The 22449-nt window shown below is 42.4% G+C and overlaps 2 protein-coding genes across 5 annotated transcripts in view; both read right to left on the reverse strand.

Moving 5' to 3' along the window:
* LOC124015538 (cell adhesion molecule 2-like) overlaps positions 1-22449 on the reverse strand; it is a 946327-nt gene that overhangs the window by 613197 nt on the left and 310681 nt on the right. The gene's annotated exons all lie outside the window — the stretch shown is intronic.
* LOC124015599 (multidrug and toxin extrusion protein 1-like) overlaps positions 1-22449 on the reverse strand; it is an 84010-nt gene that overhangs the window by 8412 nt on the left and 53149 nt on the right. The window contains exons 14-16 of the mRNA XM_046330950.1: positions 15433-15565; positions 15188-15282; positions 14696-14762 (exon numbers count right to left, since the gene is read on the reverse strand). Of these exons, the coding sequence (XP_046186906.1) occupies positions 14696-14762; positions 15188-15282; positions 15433-15565 (295 nt within the window). The remainder of the gene's footprint in view (positions 1-14695; positions 14763-15187; positions 15283-15432; positions 15566-22449) is intronic.

Below are 22449 nucleotides of genomic sequence, written 5' to 3' on the forward strand. Positions count from 1 at the left end.
ATGGAACCGTGGGATTTAGAATATATGGAACCGTGGGATTTAGAATATATGGAACCGTGGGATTTAGAATATATGGAACCGTGGGATTTAGTATATATGGAGCCGTGGGATTTGGAATATGTGGAACCTTGGGATTTAGAATAAATGGAACCGTGGGATTTAGAATATATGGAACCGTGGGATTTAGAATATATGGAACCTTGGGATTTAGAATAAATGGAACCTTGGGATTTAGAATATATGGAACCGTAAAACTTGGAATATATGGAACCGTGGGATTTAGAATATATGGAACCGTAAAACTTGGAATATATGGAAGTGTGGGATTGAGAATATATGGAACTGTGGGATTTAGAATATATGGAACCGTGTGATTTAGAATATATGGAACCGTGTGATTTAGAATATATGGAACCGTGTGGGTTCTGTAGCTCAGTTGGTAGAGCATGGCGCTTGTAACGCCAGGGTAGTGGGTTCGATCCCCGGGACCACCCATACGTAGAATGTATGCACACATGACTGTAAGTCGCTTTGGATAAAAGCGTCTGCTAAATGGCATATATTATTTAGAATATACGGAACCGTGTGATTTAGAATATATGGAACCGTGAGATTTTACATATATGGAACCCTAAAATTTGGAATATATGGAACCGTGGGATTTAGAATATATGGAACTGTGGGATCTAGACTATATGGAACAGTGGGATTTAGAATATATGGAACCGTGGGATTTAGAATATATGGAACCATGGGATTTAGAATGTATGGATCCGTGGGATTTAGAATATATGGAACCGTGGGATTTAGAATATATGGAACCGTGGGATTTAGAATATATGGAGCCATGGGATTTGTAATATGTGGAACCTTGGGGTTTAGAATAAATGGAACCATGGGATTTAGAATATATGGAACCGTGGGATTGAGAATATATGGAACCGTAAAACTTGGAATATATGAAACCATGGGATTTAGAATATATGGAACCGTAAAACTTGGAATATATGGAACCATGGGATTTAGAATATATGGAACCGTGGGATTGAGAATATATGGAACCGTAAAACTTGGAATATATGGAACCATGGGATTTAGAATATATGGAACCGTGGGATTGAGAATATATGGAACCGTAAAACTTGGAATATATGGAACCGTGGGATTGAGAATATATGGAACCGTAAAACTTGGAATATATGGGACCATGGGATTTAGAATATATGGAACCGTGGGATTTAGAATATATGGAACCGTAAAACTTGGAATATGTGGAACCTTGGGATTTAGAATAAATGGAACCATGGGATTTAGAATATATGGAACCGTGGGATTGAGAATATTTGGAACCGTAAAACTTGGAATATATGGAACCGTGGGATTGAGAATATATGGAACCGTAAAAAGTGGAATATATGGAACCATGGGATTTAGAATATATGGAACCGTGGGATTTAGAATATATGGAACCGTAAAACTTGGAATATGTGGAACCTTGGGATTTAGAATAAATGGAACCATGGGATTTAGAATATATGGAACCGTGGGATTGAGAATATATGGAACCGTAAAACTTGGAATATATGGAACCGTGGGATTGAGAATATATGGAACCGTGGGATTGAGAATATATGGAACCGTGGGATTGAGAATATATGGAACCGTGGGATTGAGAATATATGGAACCGTGAAACTTGGAATATATGGAACCGTGGGATTTAGAATATATGGAACCGTGGGATTGAGAATATATGGAACCGTGGGATTGACAATATATGGAACCGTGGGATTGAGAATATATGGAACCGTGAAACTTGGAATATATGGAACCGTGGGATTTAGAATATATGGAACCGTGAAACTTGGAATATATGGAACCGTGGTATTTAGAATATATGGAACCGTGAAACTTGGAATATATGGAACCGTGGGATTGAGAATATATGGAACCGTGGGATTGAGAATATATGGAACCGTGGGATTGAGAATATATGGAACCGTATACTTGGAATATATGGAACCGTGGGATTAGAATATATGGAACCATAAAACTTGGAATATATGGAACCGTGGGATTTAGAATATATGGAACCATGGGATTTAGAATATATGGAACCGTAAAACTTGGAATATATGGAACCATGGGATTTAGAATATATGGAACTGTGGGATTTAGAATATATGGAACCGTAAAACTTGGAATATATGGAACTGTGGGATTTAGAATATATGGATCTGTGGGATTTAGAATATATGGAACCGTGGTATTTAGAATATATGGAACCGTGTGATCTAGAATATATGGAACAGTGGGATTTAGAATATATGGAACCGTGGGATTTAGAATATATGGAACCGTGGGATTTAGAATATATGGAACCGTGGGATTTAGAATATATGGAACCGTGGGATTTAGTATATATGGAGCCGTGGGATTTGGAATATGTGGAACCTTGGGATTTAGAATAAATGGAACCGTGGGATTTAGAATATATGGAACCGTGGGATTTAGAATATATGGAACCTTGGGATTTAGAATAAATGGAACCTTGGGATTTAGAATATATGGAACCGTAAAACTTGGAATATATGGAACCGTGGGATTTAGAATATATGGAACCGTAAAACTTGGAATATATGGAAGTGTGGGATTGAGAATATATGGAACTGTGGGATTTAGAATATATGGAACCGTGTGATTTAGAATATATGGAACCGTGTGATTTAGAATATATGGAACCGTGTGGGTTCTGTAGCTCAGTTGGTAGAGCATGGCGCTTGTAACGCCAGGGTAGTGGGTTCGATCCCCGGGACCACCCATACGTAGAATGTATGCACACATGACTGTAAGTCGCTTTGGATAAAAGCGTCTGCTAAATGGCATATATTATTTAGAATATACGGAACCGTGTGATTTAGAATATATGGAACCCTAAAATTTGGAATATATGGAACCGTGGGATTTAGAATATATGGAACTGTGGGATCTAGACTATATGGAACTGTGGGATCTAGACTATATGGAACAGTGGGATTTAGAATATATGGAACCGTGGGATTTAGAATATATGGAACCATGGGATTTAGAATGTATGGATCCGTGGGATTTAGAATATATGGAACCGTGGGATTTAGAATATATGGAACCGTGGGATTTAGAATATATGGAGCCATGGGATTTGTAATATGTGGAACCTTGGGGTTTAGAATAAATGGAACCATGGGATTTAGAATATATGGAACCGTGGGATTGAGAATATATGGAACCGTAAAACTTGGAATATATGAAACCATGGGATTTAGAATATATGGAACCGTAAAACTTGGAATATATGGAACCATGGGATTTAGAATATATGGAACCGTGGGATTGAGAATATATGGAACCGTAAAACTTGGAATATATGGAACCATGGGATTTAGAATATATGGAACCGTGGGATTGAGAATATATGGAACCGTAAAACTTGGAATATATGGAACCGTGGGATTGAGAATATATGGAACCGTAAAACTTGGAATATATGGGACCATGGGATTTAGAATATATGGAACCGTGGGATTTAGAATATATGGAACCGTAAAACTTGGAATATGTGGAACCTTGGGATTTAGAATAAATGGAACCATGGGATTTAGAATATATGGAACCGTGGGATTGAGAATATTTGGAACCGTAAAACTTGGAATATATGGAACCGTGGGATTGAGAATATATGGAACCGTAAAAAGTGGAATATATGGAACCATGGGATTTAGAATATATGGAACCGTGGGATTTAGAATATATGGAACCGTAAAACTTGGAATATGTGGAACCTTGGGATTTAGAATAAATGGAACCATGGGATTTAGAATAATATAATAATATAATAATATAATAATAATAATATATGGAACGACTTACAGTCATGTGTGCATACATTCTACGTATGGGTGGTCCCGGAATATACCCTGGAAAGCCCATGTAAAACTTGAAGAATATATGGAACCGTGGGATTGAGAATATATGGAACCGTAAAACTTGGAATATATGGAACCGTTGAGAATATATGGAACCGTGGGATTGAGAATATATGGAACCGTGGGATTGAGAATATATGGAACCGTGGGATTGAGAATATATGGAACCGTGAAACTTGGAATATATGGAACCGTGGGATTTAGAATATATGGAACCGTGGGATTGAGAATATATGGAACCGTGGGATTGACAATATATGGAACCGTGGGATTGAGAATATATGGAACCGTGAAACTTGGAATATATGGAACCGTGGGATTTAGAATATATGGAACCGTGAAACTTGGAATATATGGAACCGTGGTATTTAGAATATATGGAACCGTGAAACTTGGAATATATGGAACCGTGGGATTGAGAATATATGGAACCGTGGGATTGAGAATATATGGAACCGTGGGATTGAGAATATATGGAACCGTATACTTGGAATATATGGAACCGTGGGATTAGAATATATGGAACCATAAAACTTGGAATATATGGAACCGTGGGATTTAGAATATATGGAACCATGGGATTTAGAATATATGGAACCGTAAAACTTGGAATATATGGAACCATGGGATTTAGAATATATGGAACTGTGGGATTTAGAATATATGGAACCGTAAAACTTGGAATATATGGAACTGTGGGATTTAGAATATATGGATCTGTGGGATTTAGAATATATGGAACCGTGGTATTTAGAATATATGGAACCGTGTGATCTAGAATATATGGAACAGTGGGATTTAGAATATATGGAACCGTGGGATTTAGAATATATGGAACCGTGGGATTTAGAATATATGGAACCGTGGGATTTAGAATATATGGAACCGTGGGATTTAGTATATATGGAGCCGTGGGATTTGGAATATGTGGAACCTTGGGATTTAGAATAAATGGAACCGTGGGATTTAGAATATATGGAACCGTGGGATTTAGAATATATGGAACCTTGGGATTTAGAATAAATGGAACCTTGGGATTTAGAATATATGGAACCGTAAAACTTGGAATATATGGAACCGTGGGATTTAGAATATATGGAACCGTAAAACTTGGAATATATGGAAGTGTGGGATTGAGAATATATGGAACTGTGGGATTTAGAATATATGGAACCGTGTGATTTAGAATATATGGAACCGTGTGATTTAGAATATATGGAACCGTGTGGGTTCTGTAGCTCAGTTGGTAGAGCATGGCGCTTGTAACGCCAGGGTAGTGGGTTCGATCCCGGGACCACCCATACGTAGAATGTATGCACACATGACTGTAAGTCGCTTTGGATAAAAGCGTCTGCTAAATGGCATATATTATTTAGAATATACGGAACCGTGTGATTTAGAATATATGGAACCGTGAGATTTTACATATATGGAACCCTAAAATTTGGAATATATGGAACCGTGGGATTTAGAATATATGGAACTGTGGGATCTAGACTATATGGAACAGTGGGATTTAGAATATATGGAACCGTGGGATTTAGAATATATGGAACCATGGGATTTAGAATGTATGGATCCGTGGGATTTAGAATATATGGAACCGTGGGATTTAGAATATATGGAACCGTGGGATTTAGAATATATGGAGCCATGGGATTTGTAATATGTGGAACCTTGGGGTTTAGAATAAATGGAACCATGGGATTTAGAATATATGGAACCGTGGGATTGAGAATATATGGAACCGTAAAACTTGGAATATATGAAACCATGGGATTTAGAATATATGGAACCGTAAAACTTGGAATATATGGAACCATGGGATTTAGAATATATGGAACCGTGGGATTGAGAATATATGGAACCGTAAAACTTGGAATATATGGAACCATGGGATTTAGAATATATGGAACCGTGGGATTGAGAATATATGGAACCGTAAAACTTGGAATATATGGAACCGTGGGATTGAGAATATATGGAACCGTAAAACTTGGAATATATGGGACCATGGGATTTAGAATATATGGAACCGTGGGATTTAGAATATATGGAACCGTAAAACTTGGAATATGTGGAACCTTGGGATTTAGAATAAATGGAACCATGGGATTTAGAATATATGGAACCGTGGGATTGAGAATATTTGGAACCGTAAAACTTGGAATATATGGAACCGTGGGATTGAGAATATATGGAACCGTAAAAAGTGGAATATATGGAACCATGGGATTTAGAATATATGGAACCGTGGGATTTAGAATATATGGAACCGTAAAACTTGGAATATGTGGAACCTTGGGATTTAGAATAAATGGAACCATGGGATTTAGAATATATGGAACCGTGGGATTGAGAATATATGGAACCGTAAAACTTGGAATATATGAAACCATGGGATTTAGAATATATGGAACCGTAAAACTTGGAATATATGGAACCATGGGATTTAGAATATATGGAACCGTGGGATTGAGAATATATGGAACCGTAAAACTTGGAATATATGGAACCATGCGATTTAGAATATATGGAACCGTGGGATTGAGAATATATGGAACCGTAAAACTTGGAATATATGGAACCATGGGATTTAGAATGTATGGAACCGTGTGATTGAGAATATATGGAACCGTAAAACTTGGAATATATGGAACCGTGGGATTGAGAATATATGGAACCGTAAAACTTGGAATATATGGGACCATGGGATTTAGAATATATGGAACCGTGGGATTTAGAATATATGGAACCATAAAACTTGGAATATGTGGAACCTTGGGATTTAGAATAAATGGAACCATGGGATTTAGAATATATGGAACCGTGGGATTGAGAATATTTGGAACCGTAAAACTTGGAATATATGGAACAGTGGGATTGAGAATATATGGAACGTAAAACTTGGAATATATGGAACCGTGGGATTGAGAATATATGGAACCGTGGGATTTAGAATATCTGGAACCGTAAAACTTGGAATATGTGGAACCTTGGGATTTAGAATAAATGGAACTGTGGGATTGAGAATATATGGAACCGTAAAACTTGGAATATATGGAACCATGGGATTTAGAATATATGGAACCGTAAAACTTGGAATATATGGAACCATGGGATTTAGAATATATGGAACCGTGGGATTGAGAATATATGGAACCGTAAAACTTGGAATATATGGAACCATGGGATTTAGAATATATGGAACCGTGGGATTGAGAATATATGGAACCGTAAAACTTGGAATATATGGAACCATGGGATTTAGAATATATGGAACCGTGGGATTGAGAATATATGGAACCGTAAAACTTGGAATATATGGAACCATGGGATTTAAAATATAGGGAACCGTGGGATTTAGAATATATGGAACCGTAAAACTTGGAATATATGGAACCATGGGATTTAGAATATATGGAACCGTGGGATTTAGAATATATGGAACCGTGGGATTGAGAATATATGGAACCGTAAAACTTGGAATATATGGAACCGTGGGATTGAGAATATATGGAACCGTAAAACTTGGAATATATGGAACCGTGGGATTGAGAATATATGGAACCGTAAAACTTGGAATATATGGAACCGTGGGATTGAGAATATATGGAACCGTGGGATTGAGAATATATGGAACCGTAAAACTTGGAATATATGGAACAGTGGGATTGAGAATATATGGAACCGTAAAACTTGGAATATATGGAACCATGGGATTTAGAATATATGGAACCGTGGGATTGAGAATATATGGAACCGTAAAACTTGGAATATATGGAACCGTGGGATTGAGAATATATGGAACCGTAAAACTTGGAATATATGGAACCATGGGATTTAGAATATATGGAACCGTGGGATTTAGAATATATGGAACCGTAAAACTTGGAATATATGGAACCGTGGGATTTAGAATATATGGAACCGTAAAACTTGGAATATATGGAACCATGGGATTTAGAATATATGGAACCGTGGGATTTAGAATATATGGAACCGTGGGATTGAGAATATATGGAACCGTAAAACTTGGAATATATGGAACCGTGGGATTGAGAATATATGGAACCGTAAAAAGTGGAATATATGGAACCATAGGATTTAGAATATATGGAACCGTGGGATTTAGAATATATGGAACCGTAAAACTTGGAATATGTGGAACCTTGGGATTTAGAATAAATGGAACCATGGGATTTAGAATATATGGAACCGTAAAACTTGGAATATATGGAACCATGCGATTTAGAATATATGGAACCGTAAAACTTGGAATATATGGAACCATGGGATTTAGAATATATGGAACCGTGGGATTGAGAATATATGGAACCGTAAAACTTGGAATATATGGAACCATGCGATTTAGAATATATGGAACCATGGGATTGAGAATATATGGAACCGTAAAACTTGGAATATATGGAACCATGGGATTTAGAATGTATGGAACCGTGTGATTGAGAATATATGGAACCGTAAAACTTGGAATATATGGAACCGTGGGATTGAGAATATATGGAACCGTAAAACTTGGAATATATGGGACCATGGGATTTAGAATATATGGAACCGTGGGATTTAGAATATATGGAACCGTAAAACTTGGAATATGTGGAACCTTGGGATTTAGAATAAATGGAACCATGGGATTTAGAATATATGGAACCGTGGGATTGAGAATATTTGGAACCGTAAAACTTGGAATATATGGAACCGTGGGATTGAGAATATATGGAACCGTAAAACTTGGAATATATGGAACCGTGGGATTGAGAATATATGGAACCGTGGGATTTAGAATATCTGGAACCGTAAAACTTGGAATATGTGGAACCTTGGGATTTAGAATAAATGGAACTGTGGGATTGAGAATATATGGAACCGTAAAACTTGGAATATATGGAACCATGGGATTTAGAATATATGGAACCGTAAAACTTGGAATATATGGAACCATGGGATTTAGAATATATGGAACCGTGGGATTGAGAATATATGGAACCGTAAAACTTGGAATATATGGAACCATATTTAGAATATATGGAACCGTGGGATTGAGAATATATGGAACCGTAAAACTTGGAATATATGGAACCATGGGATTTAGAATATATGGAACCGTGGGATTGAGAATATATGGAACCGTAAAACTTGGAATATATGGAACCATGGGATTTAAAATATATGGAACCGTGGGATTTAGAATATATGGAACCGTAAAACTTGGAATATAACCATGGAACCGTGGGATTTAGAATATATGGAACCGTGATTGAGAATATATGGAACCGTAAAACTTGGAATATATGGAACCGTGGGATTGGAATATATGGAACCGTTTGGAATATATGGAACCGTATTGAGAATATATGGAACCGTAAAACTTGGAATATATGGAACCGTGGAATTGAGAATATATGGAACCGGAATATATGGAACCAGTGGGATTGAGAATATATGGAACCGTAAAACTTGGAATTTGAGAATATATGGAACCGTGGGATTGAGAATATATGGAACCGTAAAACTTGGAATATATGGAACCGTGGGATTGAGAATATATGGAACCGTAAAACTTGGAATATATGGAACCATGGGATTTAGAATATATGGAACCGTGGGATTTAGAATATATGGAACCGTAAAACTTGGAATATATGGAACCGTGGGATTTAGAATATATGGAACCGTAAAACTTGGAATATATGGAACCATGGGATTTAGAATATTTGGAACCGTGGGATTTAGAATATATGGAACCGTGGGATTGAGAATATATGGAACCGTAAAACTTGGAATATATGGAACCATGGGATTTATGGAATAAAAAGTGGAATGGAACCATGGGATTTAAAATATATGGAACCGTGGGATTGAGAATATATGGAACCGTAAAACTTGGAATATATGGAACCATGGGATTTAGAATATATGGAACCGTGGAATATATGGAACCGTGGGATTTAGAATATATGGAACCGTAAAACTTGGAATATATGGAACCGTGGGATTTAGAATATATGGAACCGTAAAACTTGGAATATATGGAACCATGGGATGAATATATGGATTTAGAATATATGGAACCGTGGGATTTAGAATATATGGAACCGTGGGATTGAGAATATATGGAACCGTAAAACTTGGAATATATGGAACCGTGGGATTGAGAATATATGGAACCGTAAAAAGTGGAATATATGGAACCATGGGATTTAGAATATATGGAACCGTGGGATTTAGAATATATGGAACCGTAAAACTTGGAATATGTGGAACCTTGGGATTTAGAATAAATGGAACCATGGGATTTAGAATATATGGAACCGTGGGATTGAGAATATATGGAACCGTAAAACTTGGAATATATGAAACCATGGGATTTAGAATATATGGAACCGTAAAACTTGGAATATATGGAACCATGGGATTTAGAATATATGGAACCGTGGGATTGAGAATATATGGAACCGTAAAACTTGGAATATATGGAACCATGGGATTTAGAATATATGGAACCGTGGGATTGAGAATATATGGAACCGTAAAACTTGGAATATATGGAACCGTGGGATTGAGAATATATGGAACCGTAAAACTTGGAATATATGGAACCATGGGATTTAAAATATAGGGAACCGTGGGATTTAGAATATATGGAACCGTAAAACTTGGAATATATGGAACCATGGGATTTAGAATATATGGAACCGTGGGATTTAGAATATATGGAACCGTGGGATTGAGGATATATGGAACCGTAAAACTTGGAATATATGGAACCGTGGGATTGAGAATATATGGAACCGTAAAACTTGGAATATATGGAACCGTGGGATTGAGAATATATGGAACCGTAAAACTTGGAATATATGGAACCGTGGGATTGAGAATATATGGAACCGTGGGATTGAGAATATATGGAACCGTAAAACTTGGAATATATGGAACCATGGGATTTAGAATATATGGAACCGTGGGATTGAGAATATATGGAACCGTAAAACTTGGAATATATGGAACCATGTGGGATTGAGAATATATGGAACCGTAAAACTTGGAATATATGGAACCATGGGATTTAGGAATATATGGAACCGTGGGATTTAGAATATATGGAACCGTAAAACTTGGAATATATGGAACCGTGGGATTTAGAATATATGGAAACGTAAAACTTGGAATATATGGAACCATGGGATTTAGAATATTTGGAACCGTGGGATTTAGAATATATGGAACCGTGGGATTGAGAATATATGGAACCGTAAAACTTGGAATATATGGAACCGTGGGATTGAGAATATATGGAACCGTAAAACTTGGAATATATGGAACCATGGGATTTAGAATATATGGAACCGTGGGATTTAGAATATATGGAACCGTAAAACTTGGAATATATGGAACCGTGGGATTTAGAATATATGGAAACGTAAAACTTGGAATATATGGAACCATGGGATTTAGAATATTTGGAACCGTGGGATTTAGAATATATGGAACCGTGGGATTGAGAATATATGGAACCGTAAAACTTGGAATATATGGAACCATGGGATTTATATGGAACCGTAAAACTTGGAATGGAACCATGGGATTTAAAATATATGGAACCGTGGGATTGAGAATATATGGAACCCTAAAACTTGGAATATATGGAACCATGGGATTTAGAATATATGGAACCGTAAAACTTGGAATATATGGAACCATGGGATTTAGAATATATGGAACCGTGGGATTTAGAATATATGGAACCGTGGGATTTAGAATATATGGAACCGTAAAACTTGGAATATATGGAACCATGGGATTTAGAATATATGGAACCGTGGGATTTAGAATATATGGAACCGTGGGATTGAGAATATATGGAACCGTAAAACTTGGAATATATGGAACCGTGGGATTGAGAATATATGGAACCGTAAAAAGTGGAATATATGGAACCATGGGATTTAGAATATATGGAACCGTGGGATTTAGAATATATGGAACCGTAAAACTTGGAATATGTGGAACCTTGGGATTTAGAATAAATGGAACCATGGGATTTAGAATATATGGAACCGTGGGATTGAGAATATATGGAACCGTAAAACTTGGAATATATGAAACCATGGGATTTAGAATATATGGAACCGTAAAACTTGGAATATATGGAACCATGGGATTTAGAATATATGGAACCGTGGGATTGAGAATATATGGAACCGTAAAACTTGGAATATATGGAACCATGGGATTTAGAATATATGGAACCGTGGGATTGAGAATATATGGAACCGTAAAACTTGGAATATATGGAACCGTGGGATTGAGAATATATGGAACCGTAAAACTTGGAATATATGGAACCATGGGATTTAAAATATAGGGAACCGTGGGATTTAGAATATATGGAACCGTAAAACTTGGAATATATGGAACCATGGGATTTAGAATATATGGAACCGTGGGATTTAGAATATATGGAACCGTGGGATTGAGGATATATGGAACCGTAAAACTTGGAATATATGGAACCGTGGGATTGAGAATATATGGAACCGTAAAACTTGGAATATATGGAACCGTGGGATTGAGAATATATGGAACCGTAAAACTTGGAATATATGGAACCGTGGGATTGAGAATATATGGAACCGTGGGATTGAGAATATATGGAACCGTAAAACTTGGAATATATGGAACCATGGGATTTAGAATATATGGAACCGTGGGATTGAGAATATATGGAACCGTAAAACTTGGAATATATGGAACCGTGGGATTGAGAATATATGGAACCGTAAAACTTGGAATATATGGAACCATGGGATTTAGAATATATGGAACCGTGGGATTTAGAATATATGGAACCGTAAAACTTGGAATATATGGAACCGTGGGATTTAGAATATATGGAAACGTAAAACTTGGAATATATGGAACCATGGGATTTAGAATATTTGGAACCGTGGGATTTAGAATATATGGAACCGTGGGATTGAGAATATATGGAACCGTAAAACTTGGAATATATGGAACCGTGGGATTGAGAATATATGGAACCGTAAAACTTGGAATATATGGAACCATGGGATTTAGAATATATGGAACCGTGGGATTTAGAATATATGGAACCGTAAAACTTGGAATATATGGAACCGTGGGATTTAGAATATATGGAAACGTAAAACTTGGAATATATGGAACCATGGGATTTAGAATATTTGGAACCGTGGGATTTAGAATATATGGAACCGTGGGATTGAGAATATATGGAACCGTAAAACTTGGAATATATGGAACCATGGGATTTAGAATATATGGAACCATGGGATTTAAAATATATGGAACCGTGGGATTGAGAATATATGGAACCCTAAAACTTGGAATATATGGAACCATGGGATTTAGAATATATGGAACCGTAAAACTTGGAATATATGGAACCGTGGGATTTAGAATATATGGAACCATGGGATTTAGAATATATGGAACCGTGGGATTTAGAATATATGGAACCCTAAAACTTGGAATATATGGAACTGTGGGATTTAGAATATATTGAACCGTGGGATTTAAAATATATGGAACCGTGGGATTTAGAATATACGGAACCGTGTGATTTAGAATATATGGAACCGTGGGATTTAGAATATATGGAACCGTGGGATTTAGAATATATGGAACCGTGGGATTTAGAATATATGGAACTGTGGGATTTAGAATATATGGAACCGTGGGATTTAGAATATATGGAACCGTGGGATTTAGAATATATGGAACCGTGGGATTTAGAATGTATGGAACCATGGGATTTAGAATATATGGAACCGTGGGATTTAGAATATATGGAACCGTGGGATTTAGAATGTATGGAACCGTGGGATTTAGAATATATGGAACCGTGGGATTTAGAATGTGGAACCGTATGATTTAGAATATATGTAACCATGGGATTTAGAATATATGTAACCGTGGGATTTAGAATATATGGAACCGTAGGATTTAGAATAAATGGAACCGTGGGATTTAGAATATATGGAACCGTGGGATTTAGAATGTATGGAACCGTGGGATTTAGAATATATGGAACCGTGAGATTTAGAATATATGGAACCGTGGGATTTAGAATATATGGAACCGTGGGATTTAGAATGTATGGGACCGTGGGATTTAGAATATATGGAACCGTGGGATTTAGAATATATGGAACCGTGGGATTTAGAATATATGGAACCGTGGGATTTAGAATGTATGGAACCATGGGATTTAGAATATATGGAACCGTGGGATTTAGAATATATGGAACCGTGGGATTTAGAATGTATGGAACCGTGGGATTTAGAATATATGGAACCGTGGGATTTAGAATGTGGAACCGTATGATTTAGAATATATGTAACCATGGGATTTAGAATATATGGAACCGTAGGATTTAGAATAAATGGAACCGTAGGATTTAGAATAAATGGAACCTTGGGATTTAGAATAAATGGAACCGTAGGATTTAGAATAAATGGAACCTTGGGATTTAGAATAAATGGAACCGTAGGATTTAGAATAAATGGAACCTTGGGATTTAGAATAAATGGAACCGTAGGATTTAGAATATATGGAACCGTGGGATTTAGAATAAATGGAACCTTGGGATTTAGAATAAATGGAACCGTAGGATTTAGAATAAATGGAACCATGGGATTTAGAATATATGGAACTGCTGGAATGTTACCTCTCTTCTCCAGTCCAAACTGCTCTTCTCTCCTTTCAGGGAGCTGGACTCCTGCCCTCACCAGAGCCTAACAACACACATGTTTTTTTGTTTTTTTTTGGAACCTAACAAATGATTCCCATTCAAAATACTATTTTCCTTAACCCCAACCCCAACCCTTAACCTCACACTACAATTGCATTGTTCCTTGTGGGGTCTGGTGAAATGTCCCCACTTGTGCGAATTTTCAAAGCTTTACTATCCTTGTGCGTACCAGAAAACCAACGCCCCCCCCCCCACACACACACACACACACACACACACACACACACACACACACACACACACACACACACACACACACACACACACACACACACACACACACACACACACACACACACACACACACACACACACACACACACACAGAGAGAGCAGGGCATGACGAAACAAATCAGCTATTAGAGGAAACTAGTGAGGTTAAAACACAGGACATAAATAGTGGCTGACCTCTTGACTGGCTTTTTTCCAGTCCAGTTTACACAGCAGAACTACCAAGAACAAGGACTGGATTAAAACACAGGCGAACAGGCCTATCCACAAACCTGACAGAAAGAGAGAGGGAGGGGGAAAAGAGGGAGAATAGAGGAGGCAGAGAGAGAGAATAGAAAGAGAGAGAGAGGGTATATTACCATGTTGTCTCTCCTCTACTCACCTCTGATATATTACCATGCTGTTATTTATCCTCTACTCACCCATGATGCCCATCTTGTTAGGGAACATGAGGGAGACTCCAATGGGGAAGCCTATGAAGTAGTAGCCAACCAGATTACACAACGCTCCAATCTTCTGCTTTCCTGCTCCACGCACGACACCGCCCATCACGCCCTGTCACGACAAACACATTACGCCCTGTTACGACACACACATCACGCCCGGTCACGACACACATCACGCCGTGTCACGACACACACATCACGCCCTGTCACGACACACACATCAAGCCCTGTCACGACACACACATCACGCCCTGTCACGACACACACATCAAGCCCTGTCACGACACACACATCACGCCCTGTCACGACACACACATCAAGCCCTGTCACGACACCGCCCATCACGCCCTGTCACGACAAACACATTACGCCCTGTCACGACAAACACATTACGCCCTGTCACGACACACACATCACGCCCTGTCACGACACACACATCACGCCCTGTCATGACACACACATCACGCCCTGTCACGACACACACATCACGCCCTGTCACGACAAACACATCACGCCCTGTCACGACAAACACATCACGCCCTGTCACGACACACATCACGCCGTGTCACGACACACACATCATGCCCTGTCACGACACACACATTACGCCCTGTCACGACACACACATCACGCCCTGTCATGACACACACATCAAGCCCTGTCACGACACACACATCACGCCCTGTCACGACACACACATCAAGCACTGTCACGACACCGCCCATCACGCCCTGTCACGACAAACACATTACGCCCTGTCACGACAAACACATTACGCCCTGTCACGACACACACATCACGCCCTGTCACGACACACACATCACGCCCTGTCATGACACACACATCACGCCCTGTCACGACACACACATCACGCCCTGTCACGACAAACACATCACGCCCTGTCACGACAAACACATCACGCCCTGTCACGACACACATCACGCCGTGTCACGACACACACATCATGCCCTGTCACGACACACACATTACGCCCTGTCACGACACACACATCACGCCCTGTCATGACACACACATCAAGCCCTGTCACGACACACACATCACGCCCTGTCACGACACACACATCAAGCCCTGTCACGACACCGCCCATCACGCCCTGTCACGACAAACACATTACGCCCTGTCACGACAAACACATTACGCCCTGTCACGACACACACATCACGCCCTGTCACGACACACACATCACGCCCTGTCATGACACACACATCACGCCCTGTCACGACACACACATCACGCCCTGTCACGACAAACACATCACGCCCTGTCACGACAAACACATCACGCCCTGTCACGACACACATCACGCCGTGTCACGACACACACATCATGCCCTGTCACGACACACACATTACGCCCTGTCACGACACACACATCACGCCCTGTCATGACACACACATCAAGCCCTGTCACGACACACACATCACGCCCTGTCACGACACACACATCAAGCACTGTCACGACACCGCCCATCACGCCCTGTCACGACAAACACATTACGCCCTGTACGACAAACACATTACGCCCTGTCACGACACAAACATCACGCCCTGTCACGACACACACATCACGCCCTGTCACGACACACACATCACGCCCTGTCACGACAAACACATTACGCCCTGTCACGACACACACATCACGCCCTATCACGACACACACATCACGCCCTGTCACGACACACCCATCACGCCCTGTCACAACAAACACATTACGCCCTGTCACGACACACACATCACGCCCTATCACGACACACACATTACGCCCTGTCACGACACACACATCACGCCCTGTCACGACAAAGACATTACGCCCTGTCACGACAAACACATTACGCCCTGTCACGACACACACATCACGCCCTGCCACGACAAACACATTACGCCATGTCACAACACACACATCACGCCCTGTCACGACACCGCCCATCACGCCCTGTCACGACACACACATTACGCCCTGTCACGACACACACATTACGCCCTGTCACGACAAACACATCACGCCCTGTCACGACAAACACATCACGCCCTGTCACGACAAACACATTATGCCCTGTCACGACACACACATCACGCCCTATCACGACACACACATCACGCCCTGTCACGACAAACACATTACGCCCTGTCACGACACACACATCATGCCCTGTCACAACAAACATATTACGCCCTGTCACGACACACACATCACGCCCTATCACGACACACACATTACGCCGTCACGACACACACATCACGCCCTGTCACGACAAAGACATTACGCCCTGTCACGACAAACACATTCCGCCATGTCACGACACACACATTACGCCCTGTCACGACACACACATCACGCCGTGTCACGACACCGCCCATCACGACCTGTCACGACACACACATTACGCCCTGTCACGACACACACATCACGCCCTGTCACGACAAACACATTACGCCCTGTCACGACACACACATCACGCCCTATCACGACACACACATCACGCCCTGTCACGACAAACACATTACGCCCTGTCACGACACACACATCACGCCCTGTCATGACAAACACATTACGCCCTGTCACGACACACACATCACGCCCTATCACGACACACACATCACGCCCTGTCACGACACACCCATCACGCCCTGTCACAACAAACACATTACGCCCTGTCACGACACACACATCACGCCCTATCACGACACACACATTACGCCCTGTCACGACACACACATCACGCCCTGTCACGACAAAGACATTACGCCCTGTCACGACAAACACATTCCGCCATGTCACGACACACACATTACGCCCTGTCACGACAAACACATTACGCCCTGTGACGACAAACACATTACGCCCTGTCACGACACACACATCACGCCCTGCCACGACAAACACATTACGCCATGTCACAACACACACATCACGCCCTGTCACGACAAACACATTACGCCCTGTCACAACACACACATCACGCACTGTCACGACAAACACGTTACGCCCTGTCACGCACACACGTTACGCCATTTCACGAAACACATTAAGCCCTGTCACGACACACACATCACGCCCTGTCACGACACACACATTACGCCCTGTCACGACACACACATCATGCCCTGTCACACACACACATCACGCCCTGTCACGACACACACATCACGCCCTGTCACGACAAAGACATTACGCCTTGTCACGACAAACACATCACGCCCTGTCACGACACCGCCCATCACGCCCTGTCACGACACACACATTACGCCCTGTCACGACACACACATTACGCCCTGTCACGACAAACACATCACGCCCTGTCACGACAAACACATCACGCCCTGTCACGACAAACACATTATGCCCTGTCACGACACACACATCACGCCCTATCACGACACACACATCACGCCCTGTCACGACAAACACATTACGCCCTGTCACGACACACACATCACGCCCTGTCACAACAAACACATTACGCCCTGTCACGACACACACATCACGCCCTATCACGACACACACATTACGCCGTCACGACACACACATCACGCCCTGTCACGACAAAGACATTACGCCCTGTCACGACAAACACATTCCGCCATGTCACGACACACACATTACGCCCTGTCACGACACACACATCACGCCCTGTCACGACACACACATTACGCCCTGTCACGACACACACATCACGCCCTGTCACGACACACACATCACGCCGTGTCACGACACCGCCCATCACGACCTGTCACGACACACACATTACGCCCTGTCACGACACACACATTACGCCCTGTCATGACACACACATCACGCACTGTCACGACAAACACGTTACGCCCTGTCACGACACACACATCACGCCCTGTCACGACAAACACATCACGCACTGTCACGACAAACACGTTACGCCCTGTCACGACACACACATCACGCCCTGTCACGACACACACACCACACCCTGTCACGACACTGCCCATCACGCCCTGTGACGACACACACATTACGCCCTGTCACGACACACACATCACGTCCTGTCATGACACACACAATACGCCATGTCACGACACTGCCCATCACGCCCTCTCACGACACACACATTACGCCCTGTCACGACACACACATCACGCCCTGTCACGACAAACACATTACGCCCTGTCACGACACACACATCACGCCCTGTCATGACACACACATCACGCCCTGTCACGACACACATCATGCCCTGTCACACACACATTACGCCCTGTCACGACACACACATCACGCCCTGTCACGACACACACATCACGCCCTGTCACGACACACACATCATGCCCTGTCACGACACACACATTACGCCCTTTCACGACACACACATCATGCCCTGTCACACACACATTGCGCCCTGTCACACACACACATTACGTTCTGTCACGACACACACATTACGCCCTGTCACGACACACACATCACGCCCTGTCACGACAAACACATCACGCCCTGTCACGACACACACATCACGCCCTGTCACGACACACACATCACGCCCTGTCACGACACACACATCACTTCCTCTCACGAAACACATTACGCCCTGTCACACACACACATTACGCTCTGTCACGACACACACATCACGCCCTGTCACGACAAACACATCACGCCCTGTCACGACACACACATCACGCCCTGTCACGACACACACATCACGCCCTGTCACGACACACACATCACGCCCTGTCACGACACACACATCACGCCCTGTCACGACACACACATCACGCCCTGTCACGACAAACACATCACGCCCTGTCACACACACATTACGCCCTGTCACGACAAACACATTACGCCCTGTGACGACAAACACATTACGCCCTGTCACGACACACACATCACGCCCTGCCACGACAAACACATTACGCCCTGTCACGACACACACATCACGCCCTGTCACGACAAACACATCACGCACTGTCACGACAAACACGTTACGCCCTGTCACGACACACACATCACGCCCTGTCACGACACACACACCACACCCTGTCACGACACTGCCCATCACGCCCTGTGACGACACACACATTACGCCCTGTCACGACACACACATCACGTCCTGTCATGACACACACAATACGCCCTGTCACGAAACTGCCCATCACGCCCTCTCACGACACACACATTACGCCCTGTCACGACACACACATCACGCCCTGTCACAACAAACACATTACGCCCTGTCACGACACACACATTACGCCCTTTCACGACACACACATCATGCCCTGTCACACACACATTGCACCCTGTCACACACACACATTACGCTCTGTCACGATACACACATTACGCCCTGTCAAGACACACACATCATGCCCTGTCACACACACATTACGCCCTGTCACGACACACACATCACGTCCTGTCATGACACACACAATACGCCCTGTCACGACACTGCCCATCACGCCCTCTCACGACACACACATTACGCCCTGTCACGACACACACATCACGCCCTGTCACGACAAACACATTACGCCCTGTCACGACACACACATCACGCCCTGTCATGACACACACATCACGCCCTGTCACGACACACACATCATGCCCTGTCACACACACATTATGCCCTGTCACGACACACACATCACGCCCTGTCACGACACACACATCACGCCCTGTCACGACACACACATCACGCCCCGTCACGACACACACATCATGCCCTGTCACACACACATTGCGCCCTGTCACACACACACATTACGCTCTGTCACACACACACATTACGCTCTGTCACGACACACACATTACGCCCTGTCACGACACACACATCACGCCCTGTCACGACAAACACATCACGCCCTGTCACGACACAAACATCACGCCCTGTCACGACACACACATCACGCCCTGTCACGACACACACATCACTTCCTCTCACGAAACACATTACGCCCTGTCACACACACACATTACGCTCTGTCACGACACACACATCACGCCCTGTCACGACAAACACATCACGCCCTGTCACGACACACACATCACGCCCTGTCACGACACACACATCACGCCCTGTCACGACACACACATCACGCGCTGTCACGACACACACATCACGCCCTGTCACAACAAATACATTACGCCCTGTCAGGACACACACATCACGCCCTATCACGACACACACATTACGCCCTGTCACGACACACACATCACGCCTTGTCACGACAAAGACATTACGCCCTGTCATGACAAACACATTCCGCCATGTCACGACACACACATTACGCCCTGTAACGACACACACATTACGCCCTGTCACGACACACACATTACGCCCTGTCACGACAAACACATCACGCCCTGTCACGACAAACACATCACGCCCTGTCACGACAAACACATCACGCCCTGTCACGACAAACACATCACGCCCTGTCACGACAAACACATTACGCCCTGTCATGACAAACACATTACGCCCTGTCACGACAAACACATCACGCCCTGTCACGAACAAACACATTGCGCCCTGTCACGACAAACACATTACGCCCTGTGACGACAAACACATTACGCCCTGTCACGACACACACACATCACGCCCTGCCACGACACACACATCACGCCCTGTCACGACAAACACATCACGCACTGTCACGACAAACACGTTACGCCCTGTCACGACACACACATCACGCCCTGTCACGACAAACACATCACGCACTGTCACGACAAACACGTTACGCCCTGTCACGACACACACATCACGCCCTGTCACGACACACACACCACACCCTGTCACGACACTGCCCATCACGCCCTGTGACGACACACACATCATGCCCTGTCACACACACATTGCGCCCTGTCACACACACACATTACGCTCTGTCACGACACACACATTACGCCCTGTCACGACAAACACATCACGCCCTGTCACGAACAAACACATTGTGCCCTGTCACGACAAACACATTACGCCCTGTGACG

Source organism: Oncorhynchus gorbuscha, linkage group LG02, assembly GCF_021184085.1.
Source record: "Oncorhynchus gorbuscha isolate QuinsamMale2020 ecotype Even-year linkage group LG02, OgorEven_v1.0, whole genome shotgun sequence".
NCBI classification, from domain to species: Eukaryota; Metazoa; Chordata; class Actinopteri; order Salmoniformes; family Salmonidae; genus Oncorhynchus; species Oncorhynchus gorbuscha.